General features: G+C 44.6%; 1 protein-coding gene across 1 annotated transcript in view; it reads right to left on the bottom strand.

Moving 5' to 3' along the window:
* Positions 1 to 17,896, bottom strand: part of TMEM67 (transmembrane protein 67) — a 624,701-nt gene that overhangs the window by 71,317 nt on the left and 535,488 nt on the right. Inside the window, 3 exon segments of the mRNA XM_029591688.1 lie at positions 12,933 to 13,037; positions 13,125 to 13,241; positions 15,617 to 15,733. Of these exon segments, the coding sequence (XP_029447548.1) occupies positions 12,933 to 13,037; positions 13,125 to 13,241; positions 15,617 to 15,733 (339 nt within the window).

The following is a 17,896-nucleotide window of genomic DNA, read 5'->3' as shown; positions in this document are numbered from 1 at the left end:
GGCAAAGTCTAGGTAGGAAGCAGGAACGGAGTCAGGAACAGGAACGAGCAATGGAGCACATGACTAGCGGAGATCTGTTGCCAAGGCAAGGAGTGAGTAGCGGGCCCTGCCTTAAATAGCAGGGCCGATGATGTCATCATCCGGGGCCACGGGTTAGTTTCCCACCGTGGCCCCTTTAAAGGCAGACAAGACGCTGGACAGTGGTGTCTCCCCGCGGCACACGTGGGGAGACCCGCTGGGAGCCAGAGGGTTCCGCGGAGCAACTAGGAACGCCCGAGGAGGCAGCGGAGGTGCGGGAGTGCAGGCGGCTGCCCACTGCTGCCAGTGAGGACGGGCTAGGTCTGGGAGCCGGGTGCTGGAAGTGAGTAGGCCCGTTCGCGGGCCAGCTGCAGCCAGGACACGCCACAGTACCCCCTCTTTACGCCCCCCTCTTGGAGGCCTAGGTTTGCCCGGATGGGAACGCTGGAACTAAAGGAGGAGTCCTTTGTCTAGGATGTTGCTTGCTGGCTCTCAGGAGTTCTCCTAGGGACCGTAGCCCTCCCATGAGAGGAGGTATTCCCAATGCCAGCCTCTTCTCGGATATAGAGGACCTCATGAACTTGGAAGACAGTATCGGCCTCTGAAGTAATCTAAGAAGGTTCTGGAATCTTACGTGAAAGCCAAGAAAGTACAAGTAGTTTGAGTAGTGAAACATGGAACGAGTTATGGATCCCCAATGTTGGTGGTAGATGAAGCTGGTACGTCACTGGTCCAATGTGTCGGATGACCAGAAAGGGCCCAATGTATCTGGGAGCAAACCTTTGCGAAGGAAGTTTGAGCGGAATGTAGCAGGTGCTCAGCCAAACTTTCTGGCCCAGCTGGAACTCGGGAGCTGGTCGGCGAAGAGCCTCAGTGGACCTTTTAGCTCGTGCAGCAGCCTGGCGTAGACAGTGGTTGGTGTGAGTCCAAAGGGCCTGGAGGGCGTCTGCCGTGGCCTGGGCCGCAGGCGAGGGTACTGAGAGAGGAATTGGCAAAGAGAGCCGCAGTTGTCTGCCATATTCAAGTGAGAAGAGAGAGACTCCGATGGCTGCTGCAATGTGGGAATTATGGGAGAATTTGGCCCAGGGAAGCAATTCCATCCAGTTGTCTTGTTGGTCATTAGAATAGGCACGGAGAAAGCATTTGAGGGAGCGGTTCATCCGCTCAGCTTGGCCATTGGCTTGAGGGTGGTACGCAAAAGTCAAGCTGATGGAGATCCCAAACTTTTTTTTTTTTTTTAAATTTTTTATTTATTGAATTTTAACATTTAATAAAGGTATCCACTCGAAGGATAATTACTTAAGTACAGAAAGGCAATAAAGATTTACATAGTCACAAATAAACATTGCCATCAACTTTTAAACTAATCTACTGTACTTAAGATAATAAAAGAAATTCAGGAGAGCTAAGAAATTATAGGAGCACATCTTCAAAGGTAAATTTTTAATCTAATCATGACTATCTGAACAGAACCGTCACTTAATTTCAACTATCACTCCTGCACAGAGTCTAACTAGGAAGGCCATGAGAGTTTAAGAAGGGCCTTAACTGCAAAGGATCCATAAAGACATACATCTGTTGTTGAAATTGTATACAGCACTTACAAGGGAAATTAAGTTTAAACTTAGCTCCTATACGTAACGCCTCCTCTCTCATGTTCAAAAACAATTTCCTTCTTACCTGAGTTTGTTTAACTAGATCAGAATAACACCAGACTTTATGGCCGAAAAATAAAACATGGCTGTTTCGGAAATAATACTTAAAGATATTGTTTTTATCAATCAAAAAAGCAAGAGAGACTAATAAAGGTCTCCTCTGTGTTACTACCAATTCACGTGATGATTCCAGTAGCAATGACAAATCAGGCAAATATTGTTCTTCTTGATTCTCAGAACTTTGTTGTCTTGAGTAAAGATAGTAAGCCTTTGTTATTACCGGCTTCATTTCCTCAGGCACTTTCAAAACCTGTGCAACATAAAACTTAAACAAATCAAGTGGTGTTATATTTTTCAACACAAGAAAGTTTAAGAAATGCAAGTTGTTTGCTCTTATACTATTCTCTACTTTTTCCAACCTTCTGTTTACTTCATTTTCACTTTGAATTATAGTTGATTGTACTTTTTCCATTTCAATTATCCGAGCCTCTATTTTCTCCAGATTTTGTTTCTGCTGGGCAATTTCACCAGCATTTCAATTAACTTGAAATTTTACATCCATAACTTCCTTGGTGAGTCCCAAAATAGCTTTCTCAAGAGATTGGAGCGCTCCCCATATTGTCCTCAAGGATATTTCCTCTGTAGGCTGTGTTAGAATTTGCAGTTTCAGTTCCTTCCGAACTCCAATAGCCCCTCCTCCACCTGATGCACTGCTGGTGTTCTCCTCCAATTCAACATCTCCCAGCCCTTCAGTGAGGCTCTGTCCCTCTCTAACACCACCTCCTTGGGACATTACCTTCATCTGAGGCTCCGAGATTTTCAGTCCTTCAGATATCTCCAACTGCCATGCCGCTGTTTCTCTGATTCGAGTTCCCTCGGTCAGACCAGCAGCCCTTCTTTCTCAACTCCTCCACTTGAGCTGGAGGCGCCGGTCTCGCAGGTGATCCGGGACTTAACGATATTTCGGTCTGGGAAGGTAAGTCCAGTTCCATAGACTGCCTTCCAGTGACTGGTCTTCCGGTATCAGCGGAGTTTTGGCTGGGAAGAAGCTGCCAATGCGGGGTTGAGATGTTTGAAGAGGTGTAGAAGTGTTTTCTACACCTCTAACCCGTGCTTTTCTCTCGATATGGGGCATGATAGAAATCAAAAATCGCCGAAATGTTGGGAGCTTTTCTCAGCACTTCTGTTCAAAATGCCATTTTGAAAGCTCTCCGATCCCAAATTTTTTACATTAGGAGCGCCAGTAGCGGGCGAAAACCTGAGGGCCTCTGTCGGAGACGATGTCCGTAGGCAGGCCGTGCAGGCGAAACACATGCAGGAAAAAGAGGAGTGCTAACTCTGGGGCTGATGGTAAGGCAGGCAAAGGGACAAAATGAGCCATTTTGGAGAATCTGTCCATGATAACCCAGATGACCATATTCCCCTTTGATGCTGGAAGATCCACCACAGAATCTGTGGACAAGTGAGTCCAGGGCTCTTCTTGTGCTGGCAGGGGTTGGAGTAATCCCCAAGGTTGACCTACTGGTGGCTTCTGATGGGTGCAAGTTGGACAGGAGTCCACGTAGGCACGGGTATCGGAGGACATGGTGGGCCACCAGTAGTAGCGTTGGAGGAGTGACAGAGTCCGGGCACGTCCCAGATGGCCAGCTAGCTTGAAGTCGTGTGCCCAGTGCAACACCTTCTCCCAAACCTGGTGAGGTACCACCGTCTTTCCTGCTGGAACGGATACAGGAGCAGACAGACAGATGCGAGCAGGATCTATGATTTGACATGGTTCATCTTGGGTGTCTTCAGGCTTGAAGGAGCGGGATAAGGCATCCGCTCAGAGGTTTTTCTCCGCAGGACGATAGCGAAGATCGAAATTGAATCGGGAAAAGAACAATGCCCAGCGGGCCTGGTGAACGTTGAGACGCTGGGCATGTCAGAGATGCTCAAGATTTTTATGATCGGTGAAGATTATAAACTTGAACTGGGCGCCCTCCAACCAGGATGCTACTCTTTGAGGGTGAGTTTGATAGCGAGCAGTTCCCAATCTCCTATACTTTAATTTTGCTGGGTAGGGGAGAACTTATGAGAGTAAAAGGAGCATGGATGGAGGACTCCTTTGGTCGAGTGTTAACTCAGGACCGCCCCAGCCCCTATAGCAGAGGCATCCACTTCCACGATAAAGGGGCGGTTCGGATCCAGGTGATGCAGACAAGGGCCTGATATGAAGGTGTCCTTTAGGTTCTAGAAGGCAGCGAGGGCCTCAGGAGACCAGTTCTTGGTATCGCTGTCTTTGCGGGTCAAGGCCATGAGAGGCGCAACCAACAGGGAGTAATTCGTTATGAAGTGACGATAGTTGGTGAACCCTAGGAACCTTTGGAGCGCTCGAAGGCCTATAGGCCTAGGCCATTCCTGGATGCCTTTTAACTTGCTGGGATCCATCGTGAAGCCACGTTGGGAGATGATGTAGCCTAGGAAAGGCAAGCTCGACCTTTCAAATAGGCTTTGTCAAGCTTGGCAAACAAGTGGTTCTCCTGCAGGTGCTGAAGCACCGTGCGGACATCAGCGCGGTGAGTGGTCAGATCTTTAGAAAAGATGAGGATGCTGTCTAAATAAGCGACGACCTTGGTGTACAAAAGGTCCCAGAAGATTTAATTTATCATGCGTTGGAATACCGCAGGAGCATTACAAAGTTAAAATGGCATTACGAGGTATTCATAATGTCTATCCCTGGTATTGAACGCTGTTTTCCAGACATCTTCAGGACATACGTGGACCAAATTGTAAGCGTCTCGCAGGTCTAGCTTAATGAAAATGGTGGCGCCTTGGAGGCGGTCAAACAGCTCCGTGATTAAAGATAGAGGGTAACTGTCCTTGCAGGTAATGGCATTTAAGCTGCGGTAATCGATGCATGGTCTTAGAGACCCATCTTCTTTGTCATGAAGAAAAATCCCACACCCGCGGGCGAAGTGGAAGGACGAATGAAACCTTTAGCCAGGTTCTTTTGGATATACTCCGACATTGCTTGGGTTTCCGGTACAGACAGAGGATAAGTTCTGCCCCTAGGGGTCATAGTGCCGGGCAGCAACTCACTGGGTCAATCAGATTTGCAAAGGGGCAGAAGTATATCCCGCCTTTTGCTTGGATAACATGTCCTCGAATTTGGCATATGGAGGAGGGAGACTGGAAGCAGCCACAGCATTGGGAATCACGGGGGGTGGTCCCATCCTCCTGAGGCATGTCTGATGACAGGCTAGGCTCCACTCGGTGAGTTGTAAGGTTTCCCAGTCAAACTGGGGGGAGTGGCGCTGGAGCTATGGCAACCCTAAGACACTGGATGGATGGGTTTTTCTAGGATGAAGAACTCGACCTCCTCTTCGTGCAGGGCTCTGGTGAGGAGATGGATAGGTTCTGTCACTTGCGAGATCCTTCCGAGTAGTGGGTTGCCATGGATGGAGGCGATGAGTAGTGGTTTTGCGATAGTGCGAGTGAAGATGCCTAGGAAGAGGACCAGGTCCTTGACGATGAAATTCCCACCTGCTCCCGAGTCATTCAAAGCCAAGGTAGGAAAAGACCAAGAGTCCCAAGTCAGGATGACAGGTAGTGTCAACTGAGAGGCCGGAGCAGTAACACCCAAGTTGAGGACCCCAACTGAACTTAGGCCAGGGAGTTTCCCGGACGAATGGGACAACACGATAAGCGGTGCCCTGCAGCCCCACAGTACAGGCACAGTCCCAAATGCCTCTGTCTGAGGCTTTCATCTGGGGACAGACATCCTCGGCCCAGCTGCATGGGTTCTTTCGCTTTGGAGGATAGCGGTATTCCACTGAGGGTGGACCCCGCCGCAGGTGGAGAGTGGGAATGTTCCGCAGTGGGACGTTGGGGCGTCCGAACTTCTTGGTAACTCTCCTGTAGGTGGTGGTCAATACGGCCTGCAAGGTTGATGAGATCCTCGAGAGAGGAAGGTAGCTCATGGGCTGCAAGCTCATCCTTGAGTTGAGATGACAGACCATCCAGGTAAATGGCTCGGAGGCAATCCTCCAGCCAAGCCAATTCTGTGGCAAGAGTTCGAAACTCAATTGTATACTCGTTGCCCTTGCCACAAAAGTAGGAGACTGGAACTAGCTACAGCCTGCCTCCCCAGGTCGTTGAAGGTCCGATGAAAGACGGCCACGAAACGTGGCAGCTCTTGGAGGAGAGAGTCTGAACACTCCCACAAGGGAGATGCCCAAACCAGCACCTTGCCCTCTAGATGCAAAAGAATGAAGGTAACCTTCGTAAGCTCATCCTGAAAGATGGAGGGCTGCAGAGCAAACTGCATATAACACTGGTTGATAAACCCTCTGCAGAGCCTGGGGTCCCCACTGAAATGGAGTAGAGCAGGTAGGGCCAGCAGAACCCTGGAGGGCAAAGGTGAAGGCTGAGGGCTGGGCGGTGTGGACATCGGTGCTGTAGACCCAGGGTATCTGGGCGAGCATGGAGGCGCTCGACGGAGGAGGCCAGCGCCTCTAAGAATCGCTGCTGTTCCTGGATCTTCAGAGCCAGGCCCGGAATGGCCTAGAGGGCGGATGGCTCCGCCGAGTCCATCGCCTTGGCAACCTGTTGCGCTGGTGATGGACCCTTGGCCCGAGGTGGGGTTGATACTACCCGTAAGGCAAGCCCCACGGGTCCCCACCATCGGGAGGCAGAGCAAACCGGGAGACGTAGGCTGACTGGAGCTTCGCCAATACCAGCCCTCGTTCCCTGCAGGTTGAGCCCTTGGAAGCTGGGGCTGGCTGGTCTTAGGCAGGCCTCCGTCAGATGAATCTCAGTAGATGTTCGAAGTAGGCAGCTAGGAACCAGCACAGGTATTGAAGGGACCTATGCAGGTCCGGACAAGGCAGGCGTCCAGAGGCCTGGGCAGCAAGGATGGACCAGAGTGCAAGGATAGGTGACGCCCAGGCAGTAGAAGACCGAAACCTAACAGGGCCAAGTCCAGAGACGAGGTCAGGAACAGGCTGGAGTCGGGGCAGGTGGCAGTGCTAGGCAAGGTACAGTGGAGCAAATGTCGAAGCCAGAAATCAGTCCTGAGCGTAGTCCAATGAAGCAAGGATCAAAACCAGTAATCAGTCCTGAGCATAGTCCAATGAAGCAAGAGTCAAAGCCAATAGTTGGTCCTGAGCGTAGTCCAACGAAGCAAGGGTCAAAGCCAGTAAACAGTGCTGAGCGTGGTCCAACGAAGCAAGGGTCAAAGCCAGTAATCAGTCCAAGGCAAAGGCTAGGTAGGAACCAGGAACGGAGTCAGGAACAGGAACGGATTCAGGAACAGGAACCAGGAACGGAGTCAGGAACAGGAACCAGGAACGGAGTCAGGAACCAAGTCAGGAACAAGAATGAGCAATGGAGCACACGACTAGTGTGGAGACCTGTTGCCAAGGCAAGGAGTGAGTAGCGGGCCCTGCCTTATATAGCAGGGCCTGATGATATCATCTGGGGCTGCAGGTTAGTTTCCCGCCACGGCCCCTCTAAAGGCCGACAGGACGTGTGCGCGCCTAGGAGGAGGCAGGACGCTGGATGGTGGCGTCTCTCTGCAGCACATGTGGGGAGACCTGCTGGGAGCCGGATGGCCCGAGGAGCAACTGGGAGCACCCGAGGAGGCAGTGGGGGTGCGGGAGTGCAGGCGGCTGCCCACCACTGCCAGTGAGGACGGGCCAGGCTGGGAGCTGGAGCTGAGTAGGCCCAGTCGCGGGCCTGCTGCAGCCGGGGCACGCAACAAATATGGCCATTTGGTTGTCCAGCTGGATTAAGATTACAGTGGCAAGACCAGTACTCAATGCCGGAGTTACGGCTAATCAGAAAACAAACTATTTAGGAAAAATGCAAGCAACCTGGCTTTTTAAGGAGGCTTATAACGATATCTAAAGGTAAAGAGATAGGACTGAAGAGTTAAGCAGCAAGGGGACTTAGAGGGGAAGGTCAAGAGACATTTATTCCTATTTGTTTTATAATATTTTGTATTGTTATTGTATTTTATTTATTTTAAAATTTTATGTAAGTAAAATTTGTAAACCGCCTAGATTGACGATAGGCAGTATAGAAAAAAGATAAATAAGATTCTCTTTCTCAAGAGAAGGTGAAAGAAAGCTCTCAGAGTATAGCAAATTGCTTTCAGCTCAAGGGGACTGATTTGTAGATGACTCAGTTGTGGACCAGAAATCTTGGGTCCATATCGCACAAGTGTGTGCCACCACTTGGTAGAAGCCTTGATAAACTGTCACTTGATGCGGGGAACTCATAGTAAGTGTTGCGACCGTCGGTCTGTGATGGCTTTGCCCCGCCTACCTTTCTCTTCTTGCGGCTCCTCCCGCTCACCTTGGACTTCTGGCTGCCGCGGCGACTGTCTGCCAACCTCTGTGGCGTCCCCGGACCAGCTTTGGTGCTGCTTCCTGCCATGCTCCTCTAAGGTACCATAGGGCGCGCGCGTGCGCGCGCACGCCGCCCTCATCTTTATTTCCTCATTGGCGCGAACCTCAGGGGCGTCCCCGAGATGATGTCGCACTGCCTGGATATTTAAGCCTACCTCTTTTGCTAGCTAATCGAGTTAGCAACAACTCGGATTACTATGGATGGGATTTGCTCTCCGTACTGAAGCTACTCTGCCACTACAGCGTTCTCTGGAACTCTTATTGCTAACGAGGTACCCGCTCCTCGGGGGCCTCTTCTGCTTCTTTCAGGTACTATCAGGAACCGGTACTCGCTCCTCGAGGGCCCATGTTCCCTGAGTCGCTGCCTGCATCTACAACCTTCTCTACTTGGAAGACTTCACTAACAGTATCCATCTGTGAGTACAACTACCATCTATTCCACAGTACTGCTTCCCTGGAATCAGGTACTCATTCCTCGAGGGCCTGCCCCCTGTTCCAGCGCCAGACCTCTTGTCTAGTGGAACCGCTGTGTGAGTACAATACCACTGAGTCTCCCTGCTCTAAGGGATCAGGTACTCGCTCCTCAAGGGCCTGCTCTCCCTGTCTCAGAGCTTCACCAATTCTACCTGGAACTCTGTATATTTCTCACAACTCTCAGTCTCTTTCCACTACAGCATAGCCAAGCAGAGGAGCCGCTGTTCCAGCGTCCTGTGGGATACTTGCCCAGCCGGGCTCAACATCTACTACTCACTATTGCCACCTCTGGTGGTTTCCAAAACTGTTTAAATAAAGATTCAATCTGTATTTGTGTGTCCAGAGTCTAGCCTGACACCGTGGTCCCTCACGGGACTGCCCCCCATGGGCGTGGTCAGCTGCCACAGTATCCAAGGATCCACCCAAACACCAATAATCATAACAGTAAGAGACCCACCTTTAGAACTTCCAGATTCATGCAGCATTGAAGAGATGTTTTCATACTGGAAGTTATGGAGATTTGGTGGAATGAAATTTAATAGAGCTAATCTCATTGGCTTCAAAGCCCCTACTGAAGGTTGCATGTGTGCAGACGATTCATATGTACCACATCCACTCCATATGACCGAAAAGGACCAGGACCAACCTTGCCAACACTCAGTCCCTATTAAAGGAAGGCCCTTACTAGGCCCATGAGCAATGAGGCCAATTTGACAGAAACAAGTTATTGTATACTGTATATACAGTTAAAGAAACATCTGATAAAGTATTTCAGCATTAAGTCTTCAATTATTTATCATTTATATCCCGCCAATCCAAATAAGATGTTGGTGGAGCACAATGGAAGATAATTAGAAAAGACTGGGGAGAAATAAGGAAAGCCTCCACTTCCAGAGACTTACTAAGGTTGAGAATTACTCAGAAATGTATTGAAAAAGAGACAGTAAAAAAAAAAATCCCTTGCCATGCTATAGCCAGGTGAAGCACTTTTGAAGAAAATTATTTTAATATGACAGACTTAAAACATTTAAATATCTCTGTACCTGGGTAACATGCACTTTGGTTTCTACTACAATTTATTTCTATTCTAATTCCTCTCATAGCCTCATTTTAATTTCTGTATACGTGTGTGTATATATATATATATATATATATATATCTGCGGCATTCGACAACGTGAATCACTCCATCCTCATAAACCGTCTCTCAGACATCGTCATATCAGGAACAGCCCTCAACTGGTTCAAGTCATTCCTCGGCAATAGGAATTTCAAGGTCAGAATAAGTAACAAAGATTCTCACCCCGTTAAGTCCATACTTGGAGTCCCGCAAGGATCTTCTCTCTCCCCTACTCTATTTAACATTTATCTTCTCCCCCTCTGCCAACTCCTCGCAAACCTAAAGGTTACGCACTTCATCTATGCAGACGACGTCCAGATTCTCATTCCAGTTACAGAATCTATTTCTAAAACCCTCAACTTTTGGAACAGCTGTCTACAGACTATCAACCTCCTCCTCGCCAGCCTTAACTTAGTACTCAACACATCAAAAACTGAACTACTGCTTATCACGTGGGACGACAATGCATGGGCGGTCAACAACTTAATTTCGCCCCAAACAACCTCCACCACCCATGTGAGAGACCTCGGAGTAATTCTTGACAACTGGCTGAACCTAAAAAAATTTGTCAATAACTCTACAAAAGAATGCTTTCACAAACTACAAATCTTAAAAAAGCTGAAATCCCTCCTACATGTCCACGACTTTCGCACAGTTCTCCAAGCCATCATATTCTCAACAATAGACTACTGCAATTCCCTTCTACTCGGCCTTCCAGCTAACACCACCAGACCTCTACAAATGCTACACAACACCGCTGCAAGAATCCTAACTAATTCCAGCAGAGGAGAGCATATTACCCTCATTCTTAAGAACCTACACTGGCTCCCCATTAAATTCGGAATCCTGCACAAAGTCCTAACTATGATACATAAGACCATTCACTCCCAGACCACTCTCGAGCTAAACTTCCCACTTCAGCATCACACATCCTCCAGACCAATCAAAACAGCGTACAAAGGTACCCTATATGCACCCCCCTCCAAGTCCTCGCTCAAGAAACGCGCCTTCTCCACGGCTGGTCCCGCACAATGGAATGCTCTGCCCCCGGATCTTCGCCTAGAACCCTGCTTAAGACGTGGCTTTTCAAAATAGCTTTTCCTTAAAGATCTGAAAACTCTCATGGACCCTATACGCCACATAATACCTCTCTCACCACAGCCTTGAATGTTCTCCCCACAGTTAACCAATCGTTCTCTGATCATGTGCTAGTTTTACCCCTCCTACCTTGTCCCTGTATTTTTACATTGTTTCTTGTTAGAACCCTGTTCAAATGTTTACATTGTTTCTTGTTAGAACCCTATTCAAATGTTCGATGTAATTCTAACTTTGGTTCTCTGTAAACCGACACGATATGTACCTTACATGAACGTCAGTATAGAAAAGCTTTTAAATAAATAAATATATACACACACACACACAGTAACAGTAATTCTATTTGAAGTCTTATAGAAAGTTTAGTGTATATAAAATTGATACTTATGTTGAAAGAAAAATAAAAAGTTGCCACACAAAAGTACACTTGTGGGTAAGGTTTCAAGCACATACTGGAAAAAAGAAATAATTCAGAAATACATAAGGCCAAGATGCAAGTTGCTATTTATGTCAGCTCTGCTTGCTGAAATCAATGGACATCTTATCTTCTTTCAACCTAAACCGTCAAAATATTTAACTATGCAAAAATCTCAAGGCCAAAATGTAAAACCAAAAGGAGCAGAACTTTAATAAAGTGCAAAGGAACATCACAATTGTATAATAGCTTTGTTATATGTCATATATTTGTATTCATGTAACCCATTAAGGTTAACTGATTTTAAAATCAGCAGAACATAAATGATTTAAGAACATAAGAACATGCCATACTGGGTCAGACCAAGGGTCCATCAAGCCCAGCATCCTGTTTCCAACAGTGGCCAATCCAGGCCATAAAAACCTGGCAAGTACCCAAAAACTAAGTCTATTCCATGTTACCATTGTTAGTAATAGCAGTGGCTATTTTCTAAGTCAATTTAATTAATAGCAGGTAATGGACTTCTCCTCCAAGAACTTATCCAATCCTTTTTTAAACACAGCTATACTAACTGCACTAACTACATCCTCTGGCAACAAATTCCAGAGTTTAATTGTGCGTTGAGTGAAAAAGAACTTTCTCCGATTAGTTTTAAATGTGCCCCATGCTAACTTCATGAAGTGCCCCCTAATCTTTCTATTATCCGAAAGAGTAAATAACCGATTCACATTTACCCGTTCTAGACCTCTCATGATTTTAAACACCTCTATCATATCCCCCCTCAGCCGTCTCTTCTCCAAGCTGAAAAGTCCTAACCTCTTTAGTCTTTCCTCATGGGGGAGCTGTTCCATTCCCCTTATCATTTTGGTAGCCCTTCTCTGTACCTTCTCCATCACAATTATATCTTTTTTGAGATGCGGCGACCAGAATTGTACACAGTATTCAAGGTGCAGTCTCACCATCGAGCGATACAGAGGCATTATGACATTTTCCGTTTTATTCATCATTCCCTTTCTAATAATTCCCAACATTCTTTTTGCTTTTTTGACTGCCGCAGCACACTGAACCAACGATTTCAATGTGTTATCCACTATGACGCCTAGATCTCTTTCTTGGGTTGTAGCATCTAATATGGAACCTAACATTGTGTAACTATAGCATGGGTTATTTTTCCTTATATGCATCACCTTGCACTTATCCACATTAAATTTCATCTGCCATTTTGATGCCCAATTTTCCAGTCTCACAAGGTCTTCCTGCAATTTATCACAATCTGCTTGTGATTTAACTATTCTGAACAATTTTGTATCAGCTGCAAATTTGATTATCTCACTCGTCGTATTTCTTTCCAGATCATTTATAAATATATTGAAAAGTAAGGGTCCCAATACAGATCCCTGAGGCACTCCACTGCCCACTCCCTTCCACTGAGAAAATTGTCCATTTAATCCTACTCTCTGTTTCCTGTCTTTTAGCCAGTTTGCAATCCACAAAAGGACATCGCCACCTATCCCATGACTTTTTACTTTTCCTAGAAGCCTCTCATGAGGAACTTTGTCAAACGCCTTCTGAAAATCCAAGTATACTACATCTATTGGTTCACCTTTATCCACATGTTTATTACTGCCTTCAAAAAAATGAAGCAGATTTGTGAGGCAAGATTTGCCTTGGGTAAAGCCATGCTGACTTTGTTCCATTAAACCATAAATAAAGCAGGACTCAGAATGCATTCTAAAGTTAGCTATCCTGAATATTTAAAATACATACATGATCAATGAAGGAGCTAAGGAATTTGTTCATCGTATGATATGCCTTATTACTCTGTTCAAAAGTAGTGTCAGATGACTCTAAAAATCTTGCAGGGCCACTTTTCTGAAAAAAGTAATAAAAGAAAAAGTTATTAGTAAATATTTCCTTAATGTTTTTCAACAAGATATGAGATAGGTATTTGGTACGCACCCTTGTTAATGCTTCGTGAATTCTATCATACTGTAGTCTTGTCTTGTTTGAAATGGATACTTGAAATGTTTGAATGTCTGTATTGGGCAGTAAGCCTCTTTGACTGCACATGTTTTCCTGCAGAAGAGAATCAGAGTTTAAAACAGCATTGTCTGGGAAACAGAAAATTCATTTATAAAGCATAATGATTCTCTGTGGATCATTTAATAAGATATAAGAAAATGACATGACACAAAGGAAAGTTGTTAAGGCATACTGCCAATTTATAACCTGAGGAGCAGGAGTGGTGCTGGACCCAGATGAGACAGGCTGAAACAAAACAGGATTCAGGAAGTCTTCTGCCTGTACCAGCTACCTTCCCCCTAGGATTGAGCCCTCAGGTGTTGATGACCAGCAGGACTTACACAGCAAAGCAGGAACGGACACACCAGGGAACTGGAAGGTGCCCATATGAGCAGGTAAGCCTGCTGCAGGAACTAGAAACAAGATGGCACCCACTAAAGACCAGATTCAGGAACACAAAACAAGACTAGGGCTAAACAAGAACAGATTAAGACAGGACACTAGACACCAGAAGCAAGAAACAAGACTAAGGCAAGACCAGGCCACCACAAGAGTAGGGCCAACCTAAGGCCTCAAATTAGGGCCACAAGTATCAGAGCCTGGGGGCATGAGGTTCAAGACAAGGACCAAAACTAGACCCAAGTTCTGGCAAGGTGCAGAAAGTGAAGCTATAACATATATATATATATATAAGTCCAAGCAGGAACAGCATTACTGCCAGCAGGATGTACAGACCATAGAGCTGGGAGGACAAAGTAGGCAGTTCACAAGGCCTACTGAGGCCCCCTGCTGACTGGAGGCAAGAACCACCCAACAGGGACTCATAAATGTAAAATGACAATTTATTTAGCCATTTTTCCTGTTTCATGCTGAGAACGTTATAAAAGACTTTCCAAATTTTCATATGAGAGGTAACAATAGCTTTAAGGTTATAAAAGACTATTAAATTACATTCTCATTGGCCTTTGTTTTCAGCCTGATTTTCCTAACTGGAGTTCTACTTGTATTACACTGGCAAGACTTCCATGACTCATTTTTGGATTCCAATTCAAATTGAAACCAGTGAAATAATATCATTATTTGATGTTAGGGAGCTAGAACTATACCTAGGGAATACATTACCCACATACTTATTTCATATAAAGTAACCACAGTTGCTAGTGTTAAGTGGCTTATGGTACTATTTTGGCTAGCCTACATTTTTTGTTAGATAAGGACATATCTTGACCTTCATTCTCACTTTAGCTAATTCAATAGTTGTTTCTGTTAAGATAATATTGCATGAGAATATTTACATGTTATTTTCCCACATGGTTTTATAGCCAGAAACTATAAATTCATTCCTTAGCCTGTGTTCCAGTGCACACAACTGCCCCCTTACCTATGCTGCAACTGAGAAGACAGTAGTAGACACACTGCGCAAATACAAATCAACTACTTATAGGGTCGATTCATGTCAGGTCTTTTTAGATTCTAAAGGATGATTGTCTCTGGAAGTTTAGGATTTTCCAAATAGAAAGCTTCATAAAAAAGATCTATACAGAAGATATTTGGCATGGCTTACAAAAAGAAATCTGGGGCTTACTGAAGGGAGAGTCACTATGGATACTCAATTATTACCTTCTGCTTAATCCAAAAGGGGGTTATTCACTTACACACTTATATAATTTATTTCATTGCCTCCCAGAATCCTCAGCCTGAAAGTATTTACTCCTGCCTTAAGTCCTTCACACAACCGTGCAGCTCCCAATGGTCAAATATACAGTATAGTATATTAGTGAGTTAGTATCTTCAAGACAGATTAGATATAATTATTTTTTAAAGAAAAGCCAGCAGAAAAACAAGATCAAAGAAACAGTTTGCCTTCCAATTCTGAATGATTTCTTAATGATGTTGAGGATTTTCTTGAAAAATACCTCATGTTTTATAAATTCTTTAATTTCAATATGCAAACTGTTCCTCTGCAATATGAATTTAATTGGTATCTCATCTCTTTGACAGCAAAACTATAGTTAAGCAGAACTGGCTGCCTGCCACCTTAAGTCTTTTAGATGCTGAAGTAGTGCAGGTCTAAACAGTTAACATATATTTTACTTTTATAATATTACACATGACAGCCCTGATGCAGGGAATAATAAGTAAAAAGGCAAATAAATACTGGTTTCTTTTCATTTTCTCTTGCTTCTTATATGCTCTGCATGTTATTTTAGTTCTGATAGGAAAATATATGTACTACTACTGCTGCTGCTGTAAATGAAAGAAACCATAAACTAGGTCTCACTATGACAAAAATAGTAAAGTCAAAGGGAAAGAATGGAAATTTCTTCAAAATGTAAAAGGAGGAACCCATTGGAATGGAGAGAGATTTAAAAATTATTGGAAAAGATACAAACGTTGGGTCAGCAAATGCATAGTATTCTTTCTCATACCGCTTCTCGTTTCAAGTTCATATTCATTTCTTCCATGTTGGTATCTGCGTGTCCATGCACAGATCGACCATGGATGTAATAACCAAAACATCTATGCGATAACAGAAATACTGATATCTACAAAATGAGGAGAAAAATACCTTTAATTTTCAAATGTTCCAGTACAAAACATTAATACGAAATGCAGTTTAATAAAATAAGCTACAAACATTTTGTAGTTTTGTTGTCAACAGTAGTTTGTTAACTTGAAATCCATTATTCAACTGACATATTTATAAAGTTCCACAGTTTGCCAGCAAGCATGAATATGTACTTAAAGGTAATGCCCAAGCAATAAGTGAGAGGTACAAGTGCATATAGGGGCAGATTTTAAAAGCCCTACGCATGTAAATCCAGGAGGATTTACGCACGTAGGAGGGTTACGCGCACAGGGCCTATTTTCAAAAGGCCCGGTGGCGCGTGTAAAGCCCCGGGATGCACGTATGTCCCGGAGCTTGAAAAAAAGGGGTGGGGCCAGAGGCCTTCGTACGGCCACTGGGCCGTGTGCAACCTATGCCTGCCTAGAGGCAGATGCAACTTATAAAATAAAGGTTAGGGGGGGTTTAGGTAGGGCTGGGGGGCGGGTTAGGTAGAGGAAGGTGGGGGGGGGGGGGGGCGGAAGGAAAGTTCCCTTCAAGGCTGCTCTGATTTCGAAGTGGCCTTGGAGGGAACGGAGAAAGCCAGCAGGGCTTCCGAAGGGCCCGGCGCGCAAGGTGCATTATTGTGCACCCCCTTGTAGGCGCCGACCCCGGATTTTATAACATACGCGCATGTTATAAAACCAGGCGTACATTTGTGCGCGCCGGGTTGCGCACACAAATGTATGCCCACGAGTAGGTATTAAAATCCGGCCCACAATGTTTTATTTCTACATAAGGTGATGGATGAGAAGTAATGGCCCTGGGTATCTACATACAGGATAAACTAGGTTGGACTACATCAAGCTAGGTTGAGAGAACATTGCACAAATCTCATCTTTGGGTGAGTTTCCTCACTCCAAAGGTCATCAAATCTTCACAAGAGAGTAATGTTCTGTTCGTATGTCTCTCTTTGAATATCAAAGTGGCTCCTATCCCCTACACTAATACCTAAACCTCACCTCGAGTGACTATGTGGGCCTCATATAGAGGTATAAATACCTACCTAATATGAGGGCATTATGGCTAGTCTCTCTCTCTCACTCCAGCAGCTTAAAATACAAAAAATGGTCCCCCCAGTGGTTGTATGTAGGAAATACAACAATTCTGGCACTTATCGCAAGTGTGAAATAGTTATCGCAGTTTGAGCTAAGATAGTGCACTTTGCAATAAACTGCCTATTAGCATAAAATACACCCCTTTTCCTATCGCATGCAATATTTAGTGAATTTTGATAAAACCAGGCCTATGTTTGTAAGAGGTGGGAAATGGATAAAAGAGAGGAGAATTTGGAGCTGGTTCGAGGAAGAGGATGGGAAGTAGATTATTTCCTTGAATTCATAGGTATTTATTTCATTGTTTATGCTTGGTTATTTGTGATGTGATGATTTTATTTTCTGTATTTTTATTGTACACTACTTTGGACATTCTCTTTGGAGATTAGGGAAATATGCAGTGCTAATGTCATTTATTTATTTATTGTTTTTGTATACCTTCATTCTGTGGACAATCATAACGGTTTCCAATAGGTAAAATAATAAAATCATAAATTAAATTAAAAATTGCAATACAAATCATGACAAAGTAAAAAACATATCAAAACTTTAAGAAAATTATATAAAATAATATAAAACCAATAATTATAAAATAGATCATAAGTAACATAAAACAGATAAAAGATGCATGCCTCAATCATCAGAATATGGGAAAATGGGTAGTACAGTTATGCTCCCATAAAATATGAGATGTTGCTTTTAGTTTTTATTCTTTTGGTTTGGCATTTTCATCTTGCACCTCTGGATTTCTAGCTCTGTTGATACCTGAATCTACTGGGCTACTGTGCATTAAGACTATTTGTAACTACCAGAGTTTTCCCCCTTTTGATAAATTCCCCATCTAGACCAATTATTGTATCGATAGTCCCATGTGGCCACAAACTGACACTCCTTCCAGAACCCGGTATATACGTACCCTCAGTCTCACCATTAGGTATTACCATTATGCAACAGAGACTCTCTTCCTCCACATGCTGAGAAGGGATTACAATGTTTATTTATATATATTTATATTAAAGTTAATATTAACATTATTATTTTAGATTTTT

The sequence above is a fragment of the Rhinatrema bivittatum genome, chromosome 2 (genome assembly GCF_901001135.1).
Source record: "Rhinatrema bivittatum chromosome 2, aRhiBiv1.1, whole genome shotgun sequence".
Classification (NCBI taxonomy): domain Eukaryota; kingdom Metazoa; phylum Chordata; class Amphibia; order Gymnophiona; family Rhinatrematidae; genus Rhinatrema; species Rhinatrema bivittatum.
Note: the sequence above shows the minus strand (reverse complement) of the source record. Positions and strands in the feature narration are given on the sequence as shown.